This window comes from Pleurodeles waltl, chromosome 3_1 (assembly GCF_031143425.1).
Source record: "Pleurodeles waltl isolate 20211129_DDA chromosome 3_1, aPleWal1.hap1.20221129, whole genome shotgun sequence".
Taxonomy (NCBI): Eukaryota; Metazoa; Chordata; class Amphibia; order Caudata; family Salamandridae; genus Pleurodeles; species Pleurodeles waltl.
Genome location: NC_090440.1, coordinates 833895245 through 833914008, shown reverse-complemented (window position 1 = coordinate 833914008; position 18764 = coordinate 833895245). Strand labels below are relative to the sequence as shown.

General features: G+C 42.5%; 1 protein-coding gene across 3 annotated transcripts in view; it reads left to right on the top strand.

Moving 5' to 3' along the window:
- Window positions 1-18764, top strand: part of ABCC8 (ATP binding cassette subfamily C member 8) — an 848693-nt gene that overhangs the window by 270048 nt on the left and 559881 nt on the right. For all 3 annotated transcript variants that reach the window (XM_069223742.1, XM_069223743.1, XM_069223745.1), the window contains one exon: window positions 6362-6524. In XM_069223742.1, coding sequence (XP_069079843.1) covers window positions 6362-6524 — 163 coding nt within the window. The remainder of the gene's footprint in view (window positions 1-6361; window positions 6525-18764) is intronic.

The following is an 18764-nucleotide window of genomic DNA, read 5'->3' as shown; positions in this document are numbered from 1 at the left end:
CTTCACTAAGTGAGGGTTAGACATATAGGTGACTTATAAGTTACTTAAGTGCAGTGTAAAATGGCTGTGAAATAACATGGACATTATTTCACTCAGACTGCTGTGGCAGTCCTGTGTAATATTTGTTTGAGCTCCCTATGGCTGGCAAAAGAAATACTGCGGCCCATAGGGATCTCCTGGAACCCCTATACCCTGGGTACCTAGGTCCCATATACTAGGGAATTATAAGTGTGTTCCGGTGTGCCAATCAGAATTGGTGAAAATGGTCACTAGCCTGCAGTGACAATTTTAAAAGCAGAGAGAGCATAAACACTGAGGTTCTGGTTAGCAGAGCCTCAGTGAAACAGTTAGGCACCACACAGGGAACACATATAGGCCACAAACTATGAGCACTGGGGTCCTGGCTAGCAGGTTCTCAGTGACACACATTAAACACACTAACAAATAGGGTTTCCACAGTGAGACAGTAAAAACACCCTGACATATACTCACAAACAGGCCAAAAGTGGGGGTAACAAAGCTAGAAAGAGGCTACCTTCCTACACTCTCCTTAGACATTTTAACGACTCACTGCTGGAAGTACTTGACAAAGCATTTCCTGTCCAATAGAAAGAAAAGAAAGCCACGCCTAAAAATAAACTCTGGTTGTTCATCCAGCTCAGTGCTTAATTTGTGCTTGTGGTTTCCGGTGCTGAGCACCGGCACTTATTTTTGAGGGCCGGGACTTAGTCTTCTGCCTCAAGCATTAGCTGCGACCAAAAGACACATATGGGAAAGACGGAGGAAGGGAAAAACGAAAAAGCGTCACAAAGGGAGAAAGCAGAAAGCTGCAAGAGTGAGCTAAAGGGTCAGGGACTGGCATTATATGGATTGAAAAGACCAGAGATGGCTTCAGGATTCCATGCTCGCACATTTAAATGCAGCAGCCCTGTGTTTAAGAGGAGGGATCTGGACACCGCATGTTTTTTATTTACAAATTAAGCACTGATCCAGCTTTCCAAAGTAAAGATTGAAGTACATTAGAGAGAGATGAAATGGAGGGGGTCCTGTTCTTATGAACTCTGTCATAATATTATCTAATATATAGGCAAAATACTACCAAGAACAGTCAAGACCTGTAAAAAAGCTTACTTTTCAGGACTGATAGATAATGCATCTAGATTGAATTATAGAAGAATAATGCATCGTTTAGCTAATTATACAAGAAATATGCATCCCTCAGGCTGGTCAGCCCTCCATTATGTACTCAGGTGATCTATGTGAATACTTAGCATTTTTTCCAAGGGAAAATAAAAGTAATGTATGCTGTTTCTGCAGAGCATATTGCCAAACCCATCTTTTATGTCACCATAAATTCTTAGCATGGCTCTGCAGACAATAATGCTGTCATTTAATAGACAAGGTTTCATTCTGGAGTTCTCGGATGCTATACATTTGTTTTCGCCTCTTGAGAACGAGAAAGAGAGTGAGAGAAAGAGAGAGGAGTGTGAAAATAGAGATGTAGAGGGAGAATATAAGAGGTTAAGGGATGGAAATGCAGGCAAGAGATGCCAAATAAGTACATATGAACACAAATGTGCAAGTATACTTTTCATGTACAATGTTGGTAATCTTAATATTTCTGTTTTTTTTATTTTGATTTATTGCTACCGTCATTCACAAAGAAGTGGTGAATACACCACACATTGTTCAGATATGCACTTCGCGTGAGCTCCTTGCAACAATATCTCTACCAGTATATGAACAGAGATTTCTTTACTACCTTGTTTCGGCCCCTTGTTTTCTTCAAATTACAGCCAGAAATTACACATTGAATGATAGAACATTCAACACAATATAAAACAAATGTTCTCACTCTTAAATAGTATCAAGTATTGGTAATGTCAATCAGTCATGCTTTAACGAAATGCTGTATAGTAATATGAAGCATTACATCCAAATAGCTTAGGCATAGATATCTATTTGTGTGGAAGCAAATAATTCCAGAATAATATTAGTGTAGGTTAAAAGGTCAGGTGGCAGTTGCACTGTCAAGTCAGATCTAAACATCCACGTAGGTTAGTGTCTGCCCTCCTCCCATCTGTGCTGCTGCAGAGAAAAACAACATAAATCATCTAGTTTGTCTAAGACACTTTAATAGCATTCCAATTTCATGTGTGTGCTCCTGCAAGTTTGAGTTTAAATAAACAAAATGATAACAGCTGAACAGACTTTTTTTGTGGAAGCTCACAACTTCTGCCCAATTAAAGCATTTACTCTTGGCTCCAAATATGTGGGTGGAGACAAAGCCCTTCTCTACTGATGTTCACATCAATCCTCGATGACAGCTGATTTGTCAAGCCAGACCATGATATTATTATGAATAAACGTATTGAGCTGTTTTGCCATTTGGTACATGATAGGTCCAATGGGACAAACAGAATTCAAGAATGGAAATAAAACCGGTTAATACATGCATGATTAGGTATATTTTTGTAAAGGAATGCCTTAGCTATGATTTATCCTTCACCTTCATGGACCTTCATCACCTTCATGCAGCTCAACGGTTTGCACATTGACACAGGCTCTTCACAGTCTTCGCTAGTGTTAGCAGTTTGGATCAATTGGTTGCTGGGTAAGGTTATGCACGTTGGGAACGTGAAACTGTATTTTTCGTATAGATCAGTAATGCTGTTTATGAAAACCCACAGAGAACACTTGAGAGCAATTTTAGGATGTGCCAACAAATCATTTTATGCACAGATACCAAAGCAACAAATACCAAAGGACCTATTAAATCACATACTTCATGGTTAAGCTTGTATGACCAGTGAATTGATGAGTACCTACTTCCAGAATCAGTGGTAATGACACCGTTTTTTTTTACGTCTTTCTTCTTTTCTGCTGACCAAGTCCTTGTCATCTTTTATCCTTCCAATGCTGCTAATCTGAGTACTACTAACACTGGTAACAATAGCACGATTTCCTCTATTTTCTATTTCTTTAATTCTATTTATCATGAAGCTACAATCACACGACTACTTGTAAACCATTTCACAATCTAAACACAAGTGTAAATCATTGTAAAACGTTGTAAAATGCAGTCTTCAGAAAGCGCACTATGCAGCGAGTTTGAGTGCTATGTTTGGATCATGATGTCACTTAACGCTTGCATCAGGGTTATGAACCATTAGAACTGTAGTGATGAACTGATCCCATTTACAGGGAAGGAGCTTCACAGGGGAAGCACTTGCGAAACATTGGGGAGAGTGACAGCAGGATCAGCTGGTAAATGGCTCATTTTGCATTCAGTGACAATGCTGGGCAAGGGTAAAAAAGAAGGTAAATGAGAATCAGTGACTCAAACATCTATACAGAAGGTAAAGATGCACTGCTGAATCTGCTCCATGTGATGGGTTCTTCATTCTAGGTACTGATTCATGTGTACGTATGAGCAATAACGTAAGAACTCTCCATACATATGAACATATACTGCCATTTTGATGAAATACCCCTCGTTTCTGTACACTGACAGTTCATCTAGAAGAAACACAGCTATATATTGGAAACAGATGGCCAATGTTCTCATTCAATAGATGGTATTACCCCAAACGTGATGCCTCTACCAAACTAAAAAGTAATCTGGTACATGTTTTGTGTGCTGCTGTCCCCAAAGCGTGGTTGTGTGAGCATCATATTACAAGGAATTGATGCTGAGTGATTGAGACCTGTCAAATGTCTGTTTTGTCTGTACACCCAGCATTGTTCACGCTCTAAAAGTTTTTGGGCCATGTTCAATCAGAAAATTTCATGAGATAAAAACTTTTTATACTTTGAAAAAGCCCCTGCACAGCCTCCAGTATGAAGGAGGGACATTAAATTAAAAAAGTTAAAATAAGGATAAGTAAACATCGGAGTAGCATCAGATGCCATCAAAACACTGCTAAGATGATTGCACATTGCTTATCAACAGGTCGTTCAGAAAACAAACTAGCCTGGACCCTTATTGAAAGGGTCCATAACAGTTCACCTGTAGGAAGTTACTTTTTTATTTTATTACCCCCATTTCTTTTGGACAGATGTTGCTGATGTTGAGGGCTTTTCAACAGTGCACTGGGACTTTGCTATCCAGGCCACAGTGGATGTTTTAGACCCCTAAAACATGTGAAAGTTGGCTATACTACTAATTGGCATATTAAATGTACCTGCAAGTCCCTAGTCAATTGAAAAATATGTACCCAGGGTCTATAAATTAAGGCCCATTTTGATCCTTTTTTAGTGCCGCATTTGCGCCACTTTTTGACGCAAAAGCGGCGCAAACTTACAAAATACAATTGTATTTTGTAAGTTTGTGCCGGTTTTGCGACAAAAAGCGGCGCAAAAACGGCGCTAAAAAAGTATAAATATGGGCCTAAATGTCACTAGTAGACTGCAACATATGTTGTACCACTACTAAAGTGACAATGCAAAACATGACTGCAGGCCTGCCACCAGTAACCAGGCTGTGCAGCTTTAAACTGCAAATCAAAATGTAAAAAAAAACCTTTTGACAGGCCTAAACCCTCCTTTGAAATATTAATGTCACCCCTATGGAGGCCCTAAATGTCCAGGTGATATTTTCGTAAGACTTATAAAAGTTTAATGTTAAACACATCCCTACAGTGAAAAAGCCTAAAAAGCTAGTTAGGGTCGAGCGCACAAGCGCTCCATCCCTGTTGTAATCTCTCTTTGGGCTTTTAACCACGTCCATGTCTCTCCTGTCACTTTCATTGGTTCCTGGGCTTGCCTTTTAAAATCTGCTTGATTTCATTAGTGAAAGGCATGCATACGTCATGCCTTTTCTGGTAGTTAGCCCTCCACAAGCGCACCATCCAACTACTGAAAACATATGAGCTCCATGTTTTCAACCTGATTTCTGCAGTATTTATCTTTTTATTTTCCATGCAGCGTGATTGCGCTGTGTTTTACATAGCGCGATCATGCTAGTTGTTTTGGTTTTCAATTTCAGCCCGATCGCTCTGGGTTTTACATAGAGTGATTGCGCTCATTTTTTTCCTTTCAGTTTATGTGGCAAGAAAAGTCAGGTTAGGAGTTTACAATGCTAATAGCTCTAACTCAGTTAAATGCGAGACCCATTGCATTGCAAATGCTTGCTTTGTACTGTAGCTCGGTTAGCTGTTCCATAGGAAACAATTGGGAGTTAATATTAAAATTCAATATTGTTATCTCTGCCTACAAACTAGATAAAAACCTAATTCTTGGACTTTCTAATATATTTAATACAGACGTAAATCACTGGTAAAGTCAGACTTGTAACAATAAGTTTACTATGGTACTTTTAAAAAGCCTTTAGAAGTCCATTGCCTGAGCTTCCAACTGTCCCCCAGGAGCTCACTAACTCCTTCGTTAGGTGTGTGTTAGCTACTAGAGCCAAAAAAAAGGCTGGCTATGGGGAGGTGCCCTGTTCTTCTGACAGGGTGACCACCTGGAAAGTGTTTAGGATCTTAACTATCTTCAAAGGTATCATTGCACTACATTGACAGCTATCTACCATGCTCTCCATGCTCCTCGCAGCCTCATCCACAGCAACTCTTTTCTCCGGACTTTAGAAAGTAACTTTTAAGCAGGAAGAACCTGCTCACTGCATTGCGGTCAGCCTGAACTTGTGACTTTCACTCGGCCTCACTGAAACAGCTAACTGCAAGAGGCGCTTTTTGCTCTTAGGCACTATACTTACATTAAATCTTTGAAATTTCATATCTCTGACTCTACTGATTGCATTTGTGTGTCAAGTAATCTATTGCATTTTACTCTATTGTTCTATATTGGTGTGCGATTGTTCTTGTGTTGTGTTTTCACCTTATCACTGTTTGTGTGCTGCATAAATACTTTACACCTCGCCTGTAAAAAAAGCCTGAATGCTTTTGTGCCAAGGTACCAGAGGGGTAAGCACAGGTTAATTTAGTGACCTTTTGTGGTTCACGCCACAAGCATTGAGGCCTCCTTCAACCAGCAATTCAATTTCTCACACCCTGCATTATCACATTGGAGCTAATGCAAATATTTTGTGCACTTGCTTTAAGAAAAGCTTAGAATTGTTTTCTCTTTAGTACTTCCTGTGATAAGGCCCCAGGCTTGCACTCACTCAAATGTCTACCATCCTTTTCCTGAATACCACCTTCTATAGCTCGCAGGACATGTCCCCCAAAATTACAGAAAATAAAGGTATATTGACATATATTGATATATTGAAACTGTAGATACTATTTATTTCTTCTTTGTGAAGTAAATGCACGCTTAAAAATAGCATCTCAGGTGCAGTTTCTTAAACCCTGTGCATATGTGCAGATGTTAAAGCACGCATGTTTTGCTACATTTGTAGGAGCACTCTAATGAACGACTGAAGAAGACAAATGAAATACTTCGTGGCATAAAACTGCTTAAATTGTATGCCTGGGAACACATTTTTCACAGTAGTGTGGAAGAAACACGGCACAAGGAAATGACTAGCCTCAAGGCCTTTGCTCTTTATACTTCAATTTCAAGTAAGTCCTTTTATTTGTATTTTCTAAATATTAGCGCCCCATTGCATTTATTTGTTGGTGTATTAATGCATTTACATATGTATTTGTTTACTTATTTGTTTTTTATATAGCCATTTTCTTTGACAGTATGTAGGACACCGATTACTTCATCCATCAGTATGTGTTTTAAACATGCTGTAAAATGGAGTGTGATATGGGCTTCCCATTTGTGAGTGCGTCTTAGAACATTTATCATGCGAAGTAATTCAGTGTGATTTTATTTGCAGTTATATATTCCTTTAAAAAGTGGCAAGGACTTTGATGCACCCTTGAGCTGTCTTCCTTGTTCATCGTCCTTAGTTCTTCCTGCATCTTCCAAGACTAATTCCTGCTGCGTGTCATAAAACCATGGCTCTCGTGACAAGAGCTGCAGCAATGTTAGGGTAGGGGGTAATACTGCCTGGGGAGATGCCGACACCACAGGATTTGATTTTTATCTGGTATGGCATAAGCATGCCCAGATAGTACCACAGACCGGAATGGGGGATAATGCAGTTATACCAGGCATTTTCACTGTTACATCGTTGAAGCTTCAACATGTTGTGGTGTTAACCACACAGATTCTCATTGAGTTGTAATCCCAGTGCGGACACTTTACCTGAGTCTGTATTCAAAGTGGGATTAGTGTAGCTCTTCAAACAAGGATCTATGAAGAGGTGCACACCTCCTTCACAAAACAAAAGAAATATCTGAAAAATTGTGACACCATTTAGAAAAATCATGGGGAATGCCCCTTCAACCTCACCTTCCCCTTGATGATGCACAATGATTCTCAGTCACACTCTTCCCAATCATGTCACACATCTTTCTTTGATGGCTGCGCAAGCATGGAGGCCACTAACATTCAAGAAGTACCCAGTTCATTTGATCAGAAGTACCCAGGTCATCTTAAAACAAGAGAATGCTATAGGGTAGGCTATTATAAGTACATTGTCAGAGAAGCAAATATATTCTGCCAAAATGCAAAACAGATGCTCGGGCTATATAAGTGTTCTTAGGCATTTAAAAGCATATTGAGCAAAGGTGTGTTGGGCTGTGGAGGTCTAAAATCCACCTGCCATGAGAATGCGACCAGCAAATTTTCACTTCCCTACTGCAAGAGTATGGTGGCAAAAATTAATTGATTGGTGAGCTGCCACACTATGGCGTCAGGCTCATGATTGCTTTTGTTTCTCAGAAAGGAACTCCTGAAGAGAGAGTATATGTTTGGGAAACAAGAAAGTAATGTTCCTGGAACACAGAAGTGTTTCTCTCTCTGCTACATAGGCATATCCGCTGTGTCTACTCTAAATCATATGGGCCTTCTGACATTCACCAGCCAGTAGCCTTGTGGCAGCAGGACCTCGGCCTCAATTAATCAAACAGAGAGATCATCAGAATTTCTATCATCAGAAATGAGGCAGTCCCCCACCTCTCTAAATGAGGCAGGTAACTCATGGGTTTGGCAAAGCAGAACAGCCAATTTACAGCACCGGTCGCACTCCCTCAAATTCCAAATGATCTCAAGTGTGACAAAGAATCTGACAGTAACCAGCACATATCCAATATTTCCTCTACAGCAAAATTATGGAAACAGAGGACACATCACAACTTCCAAACTGTGTAGACACACTCTAAATTGAAGCTCTGTTTGAATCCTCTCACAATACAAACTCCATCCTCATAACAGCTCATATAGGCCAGAATGTGAAGCAGCTTTGCACATGGGTTGACTAGAAAGGGCCTGCTGGCAACGTTTGATACAATCAGCCACAACATGCACTCGGGGCAGGTTACAGAAATAGACAAGAGTGACGGCCACAGTATTTTGGCAGTGAAGCTGCATTGAGCAAGGAAACACAAATGGTCGCATATTTACCGGTGGATTTAGGCGTGTTTTGCATGTCTCTTTGAAGCCAAGCATGACATTTTGGTCTGGCTCGATAACAGTGTGGAACAGTGTGTCTTCTTCTCCCAAGATCTAGACAAGATTTATCCAAGAACATATTTTCCACTTATAAATAATCAGGATGTTTGAAAGAACTGAGTAATTAGCATATTTAATCTCTGGAAAATACTATTTAGATGACATGAATTGTGCTTTGCTTATAACTTGGCAATATGAACAATTCTCCCCAAAAACAAAAATAAGTAAACGCAGTGCTCTTTATAATAAATGCCTCTAGCTCCCCATGTGAATCAGTGCATATCTACACATTCTTTCAGACATTCAGCCATAACCACATTCACTCGCAGTTCATTAATATGCACAGTACTGCAAGAGGAACATATTTTTATTTCTATATTTTTAGGGGCTTTTGGTATTACTGCAATTATTTTAAAAGTAATATCGCTTTTGAATCACAGTTACCCATCAAATAACGACTGCAAGAAGAAGCTGAATAAAAACAGAAATTCTACAATGTTTCTCATGAAATGTTCAATAAACTGCTGCTCCTGCATTCTTTTGATGAAGGTGGCAATGCTGAAGAATCATGGACAAATAGAAAAAGCTAAAGACATAGAGATAGGCAGTAAATCAAATCTATTCCTACACAATAAAAGCAAGCTATATTTATAAGAGGAGGTTAGCACGCAAGCAAATTAGCCACATATATAACATTTATATTTAGTTTGTAATGACATTGAGCTAAAATGCTGCAATATCTCCAGGTAGTGCTGAAAAAGGCAAAAGATTGGTGATCATTTGTTAGCTAATAAACGTCAAAAGACTGTGGGCCAGATGTACGAAAAAAGTGGTTTTCCAGTTACTAATAGCTATTAGGAAATCGCAAACTGCGATGTGCTACAGTGTGTTTAACACTGTTTGCAATTCCCAGTGGGTGGCAAATAGATGTGCCTCATCAATATTCTTGAGGCAGGTCGCAATCTGCGACCCATTGGAAATGGCCACAATCACAGGAATGTTGGCCTGCTGGGGTCAGCAGATCACCATGTCCATGATTGCTTTTTCAATAAAGCATTTATTTTAATGCAGCCTGTGACCAGGATGCACTACAAAAACAAAAATGAAAAGTTTTATTTACATTTTTTAAGAGTAGGCAGTGGTCTGTGAGATCACTGCCTGCTCTTAAAAACTGTTGGTGCCAATATTCACAAAAGGGAAGGGGTCCCTTGGGGATTCCTTCCTGTTTGTAAATGGGTTTCCACCTCCTTCATGGAGTCGGTGAAAAATGAATGTTTTGCAACCGAATTCCAGTCACAAAACATTCATGTATGCCCTTGTGACACGCTATTGGGAAGGCATGCTGTTAACACGCCCTTCCTAATACTGACTCGCAAACCCTATTTTGCAATTCGGTAATAGGTTACCGAATTGCAAAATAGGTTTGGTACATGGCAGAAGTCTATTTAGCGGTCACAAATGGCCTGATTCTCCATTTGAGAACACCAAATCCTTTTGTACATTTGACTCTTAGAACTTTAGAACTGGCTTCATCATATTGTGCTAAAGATTGCTATATTAAAGGGTAACATTTTTTGCAATCCGGTGGCAAAAACGACAGTAATGATTGCTATTTTTATTGATAAATAAGTATTATCACAAAACGAGTGGGAAATGCAGTTAGCTGTATTGCCCAGACATTTTGTAATATTACTTGTATTTGACTTTGATCAGCTCTTTTATATAGAACAGTCGCCTGCTTTATGGCCATAGTCCAAGTGGGAGTGGGAGGTAAAAGCTGGAACTGACCTATATAAATGTCTCATGTTTTCCATAGAGGAATTTATGTTCTTAGCATTTAGAGTACTATCCAAAAAAGGTGGCTTTGTAGATGATTGAGCTGTGTTTGATTTAGATTTTACTCCATTTTCAAACCCTTACATGGTATTTTCTAAGTTTAGTTAATTTTGCAAGGAATTTATATATTTTCTGTATTAAATAATGGCTTCTTACACTCTGTAGGTCTTTTGTTTTTTTTTAACTTTCATTTTGCTTCTTTTTTGCATGATTTTGTATGTTTTAGTCATTGTCTAAACAGACTGCTGTCTGGGTGCACAACATGGTTTTTATCACTTAAGGTTGTGGGTCCGATTCACAAAGCTTTGGTAAAAAAAAAGTCGGAATTCTACTTTCTTACGTTTCTTACTACAGTTTTCTGACTTTTAGATGAACCAGAAACATACCCAATATTACTTCATAAAATCTACTAACATTGTAGACCAATACTCCTTCTGGGCAATATTTGTTCATGCACTTTTTCTACAAGTGCATCTATCACAAGTGCTCCGGTGTGGGATGTAATATTTATTGCACTGATAAAATTTGACAATTCGGGGTTCTGAATTGATTGGGAGTGTTATGCGGCTCCTATTTTGATGATAGGACTGCACGTTTAGGACAGCAGTGCCACCGAGCATGGGAGACTGGGTGCAACCCATGCCACTTGTTAGCATTCGACCTAACTCTTGGCTAGCACGCAGTGCCTCACCCGAACCTCCAAACCTGTAGGGGTTAGAATGATTACAGCAACCTAAAATGACACTCTGATTCCTCAGGAAAGTTGTGGATACAGATCATACCCCTTTCACTCAGTTACTCGTGCATGCTAAGGCAAAAAATAAAATGCAACTGGATTTCAATGTGTTTATTGAAGCAATTACATTCTAGTATAAAACGCATGTGCTGCGATAATTAGGCAGATGGAACAGAGCTAAGTAACCAACATTACAGTCAAAGTGAAGAGGATTAACAAGCCCACCATATTGTGTGTTTCTGGAAGGTCTAGAGGTTCCTACCAAAACCATATGTCTAGATCTGATGGTTGTAGCTCTCTGCCTGGCCCGACCCAAGGGGTTAGCCCCGACCCCATACCTGAATCGAATACCAGGTGTATGCCTGGGGTATGGAAGTCAATCCTCTCAGGAGGGTGAGAAGTCAGCATCAGTAAAGCTGTCTCTTGTGTAGCATGCATCCCAGGATGATCATGACCGGGATGCCCTCTACCCTCCTTGGGCCTAAGTGTAGTTTAAGTAATGCCCATACATCATTTAAACAACAGTTCTGATGTAACGCAGTGTCTTATTGATAGAAGCTGGTTCCTGGGCTGGCAACACAAACTAGTATATCATGTATTGTTTGGACAAGGAGTACAGATTATATGTGGTTCAGAGGCTGATTAAATGTGCAGCATGAACCTTGTCTTCCTAGAAGAAGAAGCTGATAAAGTATGTAAAAGCAAATGCTGGAACCAGGCTAGCTAAAATCTGAATAAACATGTGTATTCAGTTAAACCAAGGCACAAGCTGTGAAACTAAGCTAAGACAGGAGTGCCTAAAATAGGTACTAAAAGAGTTCTCATGACAAGAGTGATAACTAGCACCTCTTCTAAGTGATGCCCAAAACACACAGCTATTGATGCTTAATTCGAAACATTCTACATGTCCTGCAAATTACTATGCCTTTTTACTCTGATAAACTTCAGGGGATTTAACCTGTTAAAATTTGACTCAAGGATTGTGGACTTCATTACAGAAAGTAATAACTAGTATGGTAAACTTCACCAGGGTTGAAGCTTCAGAGGGGTGTTTGCAGTTTGATATCCACCAAATAAATTAATTCTTGGCTTCATAGTTGTGTCGGGGGGTCCTTGGTTAAGTATGCTATCTCTGTGTCTATTTTGTGAGCCAAGAATGAAAGACAAAATAGTGACCGTTGATGTAAAGGAGAGAGAAAGAGAGAGAGAGAGAGAGAGAGAGAGAGAGAGAGAGAGAGAGAGAGAGAGAGAGAGAGAGAGAGAGAGAGAGAGAGAGAGAGAGAGAGATCTATCTATCTATCTAGTGGCTGAATTTTAAAACGTGAAACTAGATAACCTGGAATCAATACTAGTTTCACAGTGTGTCCAAATTGTGTGATCCTAGGCAAATAGTTCTTTCTAGAACCTCCTTTTATTTCGGTATCATATCACAAATGAGCATCCTTGAGCTCAGGATGTTTACTGTACAATCATCTTTTATGTATGATTTAACAGACTATAATATTTCCTCTGTAAAAAAATAAATGCCATGTTTAGGGTTTACATAACTACTGACTTGCCTATTATTTCACTAATGGCATTATCATTGGGGTGATCTATGCTATGAATGTTTCTAAACACTTTTACTAAATGTCTGTCTATGCAGTGCTATAATCTGGTGTACTAAGGGGAATCTATTCTGCATGTTAAAAAATTCCACTTTTTAGAAATCCAATTTTTAGAATTTTGGTAGTATTGTATCATATTTTTACATTATGTTTGTTAACTATACACTTGACATCCGTATGGTATGTCCCCCTAACCTTTTGGCTTCACCTCTTTGTTTTTCTGAATTTGTTTTAGTAGGCATTAGGATGTTAGGCATTTTCCTGTCCTAACCATTTGTGCCTTTGTCAGTGCCTTGGGTCACATGATTCTGAATGGCTCTGCTGTTTGGGGTTGTGTATTCCTCCCAGACAGTGACTCAGAGGGGACTAGATGTGGACAGGATGGGCCATCCTGCCACAATATCTGGTCCCAGAGCATTACCCTGTCCCACTTATAGTTCAATGTGCTTTTCTCCAGTACACACAAAGGACCCTGACACAAGACTTTTGTCATCCCAGACTTCTTGGAACCTTGACAGGAGAAGGGGGAGAGAACCAGGGGTGGGAGTATAGGGAATCCCCCACATCAAAGTCTGGCACCAGGTATAAATATTGGACCTCCAGAGCCACTCATCAGTACACTCCAGTGGACATTACAGAAGAAGGTCTGCCCTGCCACCAGAGGACTGTCCTGCGGTTACCAGAGTGATGCCCTGCTGCTTGAGGACTGCCTTGCTGTCTGAGAAGGAAGGCTGGATGTGCTCCATGAGTCAGTCTGGCCTTCAGGGACAGAACAAGCTCCAGAGGTCTCCTTACAACTTTCTAGATGACCTGCTGCAACTGGACCAGGTTGGTTCTGCAAATGGCCCTGCTTGTGCCCTGCTGCTGGCCTCTGCCTAGAATCCTGACCCCAAGATGTGCACCCTAGGTCCTAGACCTTCTCAGTGTAATCATCCCTGCCTACCCTATGTTGTACCAAATCCGATGCAGTGAGACACAACTCGACGCATGACCTCACATTGCAGCATCATGCAGCTCCTGATTTGCAGCTTCATGGGTAAAGATGAAACATGACGCAGGACATTGCATCACAGCTCCTGACTGGCAGCCTCATATCATCTGGTGCAACATGACACAACACAATGCAGGACTTCACATCACAGCCCTCATAACTCCTCATCGGAACCAGTGCAGCATAATGCAATGCCTCTAATCAAGGACATGGGTAAAATTCTGGCACAAATAACCAGGTCGCTGCATCCATCCGTGGTTCCATCGTTGTTTGTCTGAAGTTGTGACGTTGTCCGAGTCCTGTGAGACTCAATAACTGCAGATGTTGCTTTGTGCTTCTAAGAGCAATTTTTTATCGACAACTTTGAGATTAAGGGGGTCATTATGATCCCGGCGGTCGGTGCTAATGTGGCGGTAGTAAAGCCAATAGCCTGGCGGTACTTACCACCACATTATGACATTGGCGGGTTGGCTGAAGCCAACCCGCCAATGTACCACTTTGACCGCCATGGCGGTAGCAGCCGCCGGGCTAGAGATGAGAATCTCCAGCCCAGTGGCCACCATTGTTGCGCCGGCGGTATTATGTCCCTGCGTACCACCATGGTTTTAGTGGCATTTGTAACACAACGAAAACCATGGCAGTAGGCCCTATTAGTGACAGGGAATTCATGCTCTAATGTGTTTTGTATGGGATGGTCAGCAGGCCACCAAGCTTAGTATCAGATGTGGTATGGATACCACAGATTCTGCTGGAAGGATTATGGCTTCTTTGGTAGCGCTTCGATGAAGGTCATGGTTACGTTCCTCCAATTTCTCGGAAGGTGTGGAGGCATCTTTACTTGCCTTTTGATGGCACCTCCCTTTTTTGCACACATGCCAACTCAGCTTTACGCAGTTTTAGAGATGCTCATGGTGGAACTCAGCCTTAAGGCCTCTTCATGGTACAGAATCTTCCCCTGGCTTGGTTCCTTTGTTCAGGGACTGTTGTTTTTCCCTGTAGGAAGCTGGCTCTATATATACTATATGAAAATGAGATATAGGTGGTCATTATGACATTGGTGGTGTACTGAACGCCACTGTTGAAGTGTCAGTAATACCACCAACAGGCTGGTGGTAATTACCACCAAATTCTGATCATGGCTGTGAGACCTCCCTTAGACAGCCAATGTACCTCACCAACCACCAGGACGTTAACATCACTGACCACGGCGGTAGCCACCTACAGCCAGGCGGAACTCAAGGTACCACCCACCATATTATGACATAGCAAACCACCAGGATTTATGGGGTGGTAGCAACGCCATCAAAAGCCTGGCGGAAATACATCACAGAAAACGAAAGACTCACCTTCAGGGACACAGAGGACTCTACAGCCGCCATGGAACCGGAACTCCAAGTCTTTCCGATGCTCTACCACGCCATGGCCCTTCCGGAGCACTAACACCAACAAAGACGACAACAGTGAGTACAGCCGCCTAGCACACAAGGGAGGGAGGGAGGATAAGGAGAGTGACATATACATGCACAACACACACCATACATACACATCACAGGCATGTAACCAGCTGTAAAGTAAATCATCTGTTACATGACCCACAAGCAAATAATGCAAGGACACAAATCTGAAGTATGAACACTGTAATTTGCTGCCAAAAGCCACCATAAGGAATAATGAAATCAAAATGTAGACGTCAAAGTGCAGATTGGGCCAATAGCCAGTTCAAAGTACCAAAGAGCCACATGGCCATAGGGCATCGTCCAAGCCCCAACTTGACTCCTGACATCATCTGGACTCCAGTGTTCAGGGGCATCATATTGGAAATGGGTAGGCATCTGTAAGGAAATGCCTCCTTGGCATGGTTGCCCCCTGACTTTTTGCCTTTGCTGATGCTATGTTTACAATTGAAAGTGTGCTGAGGCCTGCTAACCAGGCCCCAGCACCAGTGTTCTTTCCCTAACCTGTACTTTTGTATCACAATTGGCAGACCCTGGCATCCAGATAAGTCCCTTGTAACTGGTACTTCTAGTACCAAGGGCCCTGATGCCAAGGAAGGTCTCTAAGGGCTGCAGCATGTCTTATGCCACCCTGGAGACCTCTCACTCAGCACAGACACACTGCTTGCCAGCTTGTGTGTGCTAGTGAGGACAAAACGAGTAAGTCGACATGGCACTCCCCTCAGGGTGCCATGCCAGCCTCTCACTGCCTATGCAGTATAGGTAAGACACCCCTCTAGCAGGCCTTACAGCCCTGAGGCAGGGTGCACTATACCATAGGTGAGGGTACCAGTGCATGAGCATGGTACCCCTACAGTGTCTAAGCAAAACCTTAGACATTGTAAGTGCAGGGTAGCCATAAGAGTATATGGTCTGGGAGTCTGTCAAACACGAACTCCACAGCACCATAATGGCTACACTGAAAACTGGGAAGTTTGGTATCAAACTTCTCAGCACAATAAATGCACACTGATGCCAGTGTACATTTTATTGTAAAATACACCCCAGAGGGCACCTTAGAGGTGCCCCCTGAAACTTAACCGACTATCTGTGTAGGCTGACTAGTTTTAGCAGCCTGCCACAAACCGAGACATGTTGCTGGCCCCATGGGGAGAGTGCCTTTGTCACTCTGAGGCCAGTAACAAAGCCTGCACTGGGTGGAGATGCTAACACCTCTCCCAGGCAGGAATTGTCACACCTGGCGGTGAGCCTCAAAGGCTCACCTCCTTTGTGCCAACCCAGCAGGACACTCCAGCTAGTGGAGTTGCCCGCCCCCTCCGGCCAGGCCCCACTTTTGGCGGCAAGGCCGGAGAAAATAATGAGAATAACAAGGAGGAGTCACTGGCCAGTCAGGACAGCCCCTAAGGTGTCCTGAGCTGAGGTGACTCTAACTTTTAGAAATCCTCCATCTTGCAGATGGAGGATTCCCCCAATAGGGTTAGGATTGTGACCCCCTCCCCTTGGGAGGAGGCACAAAGAGGGTGTACCCACCCTCAGGGCTAGTAGCCATTGGCTACTAACCCCCCAGACCTAAACACGCCCTTAAATTTAGTATTTAAGGGCTACCCTGAACCCTAGAAAATTAGATTCCTGCAACAAGAAGAAGGACTGCCCAGCTGAAAACCCCTGCAGCGGAAGACCAGAAGACGACAACTGCCTTGGCTCCAGAAACTCACCGGCCTGTCTCCTGCCTTCCAAAGATCCTGCTCCAGCGACGCCTTCCGAAGGGACCAGCGACCTCGACATCCTCTGAGGACTGCCCCTGCTTCGAAAAGACAAGAAACTCCCGAGGACAGCGGACCTGCTCCAAGAAAGGCTGCAACTTTGTTTCCAGCAGCTTTAAAGAACCCTGCAAGCTCCCCGCAAGAAGCGTGAGACTTGCAACACTGCACCCGGCGACCCCGACTCGGCTGGTGGAGACCCGACACCTCAGGAGGGACCCCAGGACTACTCTGATTCTGTGAGTACCAAAACCTGTCCCCCCTGAGCCCCCACAGCGCCGCCTGCAGAGGGAATCCCGAGGCTTCCCCTGACCGCGACTCTTTGAATCCAAAGTCCCGACGCCTGGGAGAGACCCTGCACCCGCAGCCCCCAGGACCTGAAGGACCGGACTTTCACGGGAGAAGTGACCCCCAGGAGTCCCTCTCCCTTGCCCAAGTGGAGGTTTCCCCAAGGAACCCCCCCCTTGCCTGCCTGCAGCGCTGAAGAGATCCCGAGATCTCTCATAGACTAACATTGCGAACCCGACGCTTGTTTCTACACTGCACCCGGCCGCCCCCGCGCCGCTGAGGGTGAAATTTCTGTGTGGACTTGTGTCCCCCCCGGTGCCCTACAAAACCCCCCTGGTCTGCCCTCCGAAGACGCAGGTACTTACCTGCAAGCAGACCGGAACCGGGGCACCCCCTTCTCTCCATTCTAGCCTATGTGTTTTGGGCACCACTTTGAACTCTGCACCTGACCGGCCCTGAGCTGCTGGTGTGGTGACTTTGGGGTTGCTCTGAACCCCCAACGGTGGGCTACCTTGGACCAAGAACTGAACCCTGTAAGTGTCTTACTTACCTGGTAAAACTAATCAAAACTTACCTCCCCTAGGAACTGTGAAAATTGCACTAAGTGTCCACTTTTAAAACAGCTATTTGTCAATAACTTGAAAAGTATACATGCAATTTTGATGATTTGAAGTTCCTAAAGTACTTACCTGCAATACCTTTCGAATGAGATATTACATGTAGAATTTGAACCTGTGGTTCTTAAAATAAACTAAGAAAAGATATTTTTCTATATAAAAACCTATTGGCTGGATTTGTCTCTGAGTGTGTGTACCTCATTTATTGTCTATGTGTATGTACAACAAATGCTTAACACTACTCCTTGGATAAGCCTACTGCTCGACCACACTACCACAAAATAGAGCATTAGTATTATCTATTTTTACCACTATTTTACCTCTAAGGGGAACCCTTGGACTCTGTGCATGCTATTCCTTACTTTGAAATAGCACATACAGAGCCAACTTCCTACATTGGTGGATCAGCGGTGGGGTACAAGACTTTGCATTTGCTGGACTACTCAGCCAATACCTGATCACACGACAAATTCCAAAATTGTCATTAGAAATTGATTTTTGCAATTTGAAAAGTTTTCTAAATTCTTAAAAGACCTGCTAGGGCCTTGTGTTAGATCCTGTTTAGCATTTCTTTTAGAGTTTAAAAGTTTGTAAAAGTTTGAATTAGATTCTAGAACCAGTTTTAGTTTCTTAAAAAGTATTCCAACTTTTAGAAGCATAATGTCTAGCACAGATGTGAATGTGGTGGAACTCGACACCACACCTTACCTCCATCTACAGATGAGAGAGCTAAGGTCACTCTGTAAACTAAAGAAAATAGCAATGGGCCCCAAACCTACCAAAGTACAGCTCCAGGAGCTTTTGGCAGAGTTTGAAAAGGCCAACCCCTCTGAGGATGGCAACTCAGAGGATGAAGATAGTGACTTGGAGGGAAATTCCCCCCCTCCAGTCCTACTTAGGGAGAGCAGGGCTTCTCAAGCCCTGACTCCACAAATAATAGTCAGGGATGCTGGTTCCCTCACAGGAGGGACCAACAACTCTGAAATCACTGAGGATAACTCCAGTG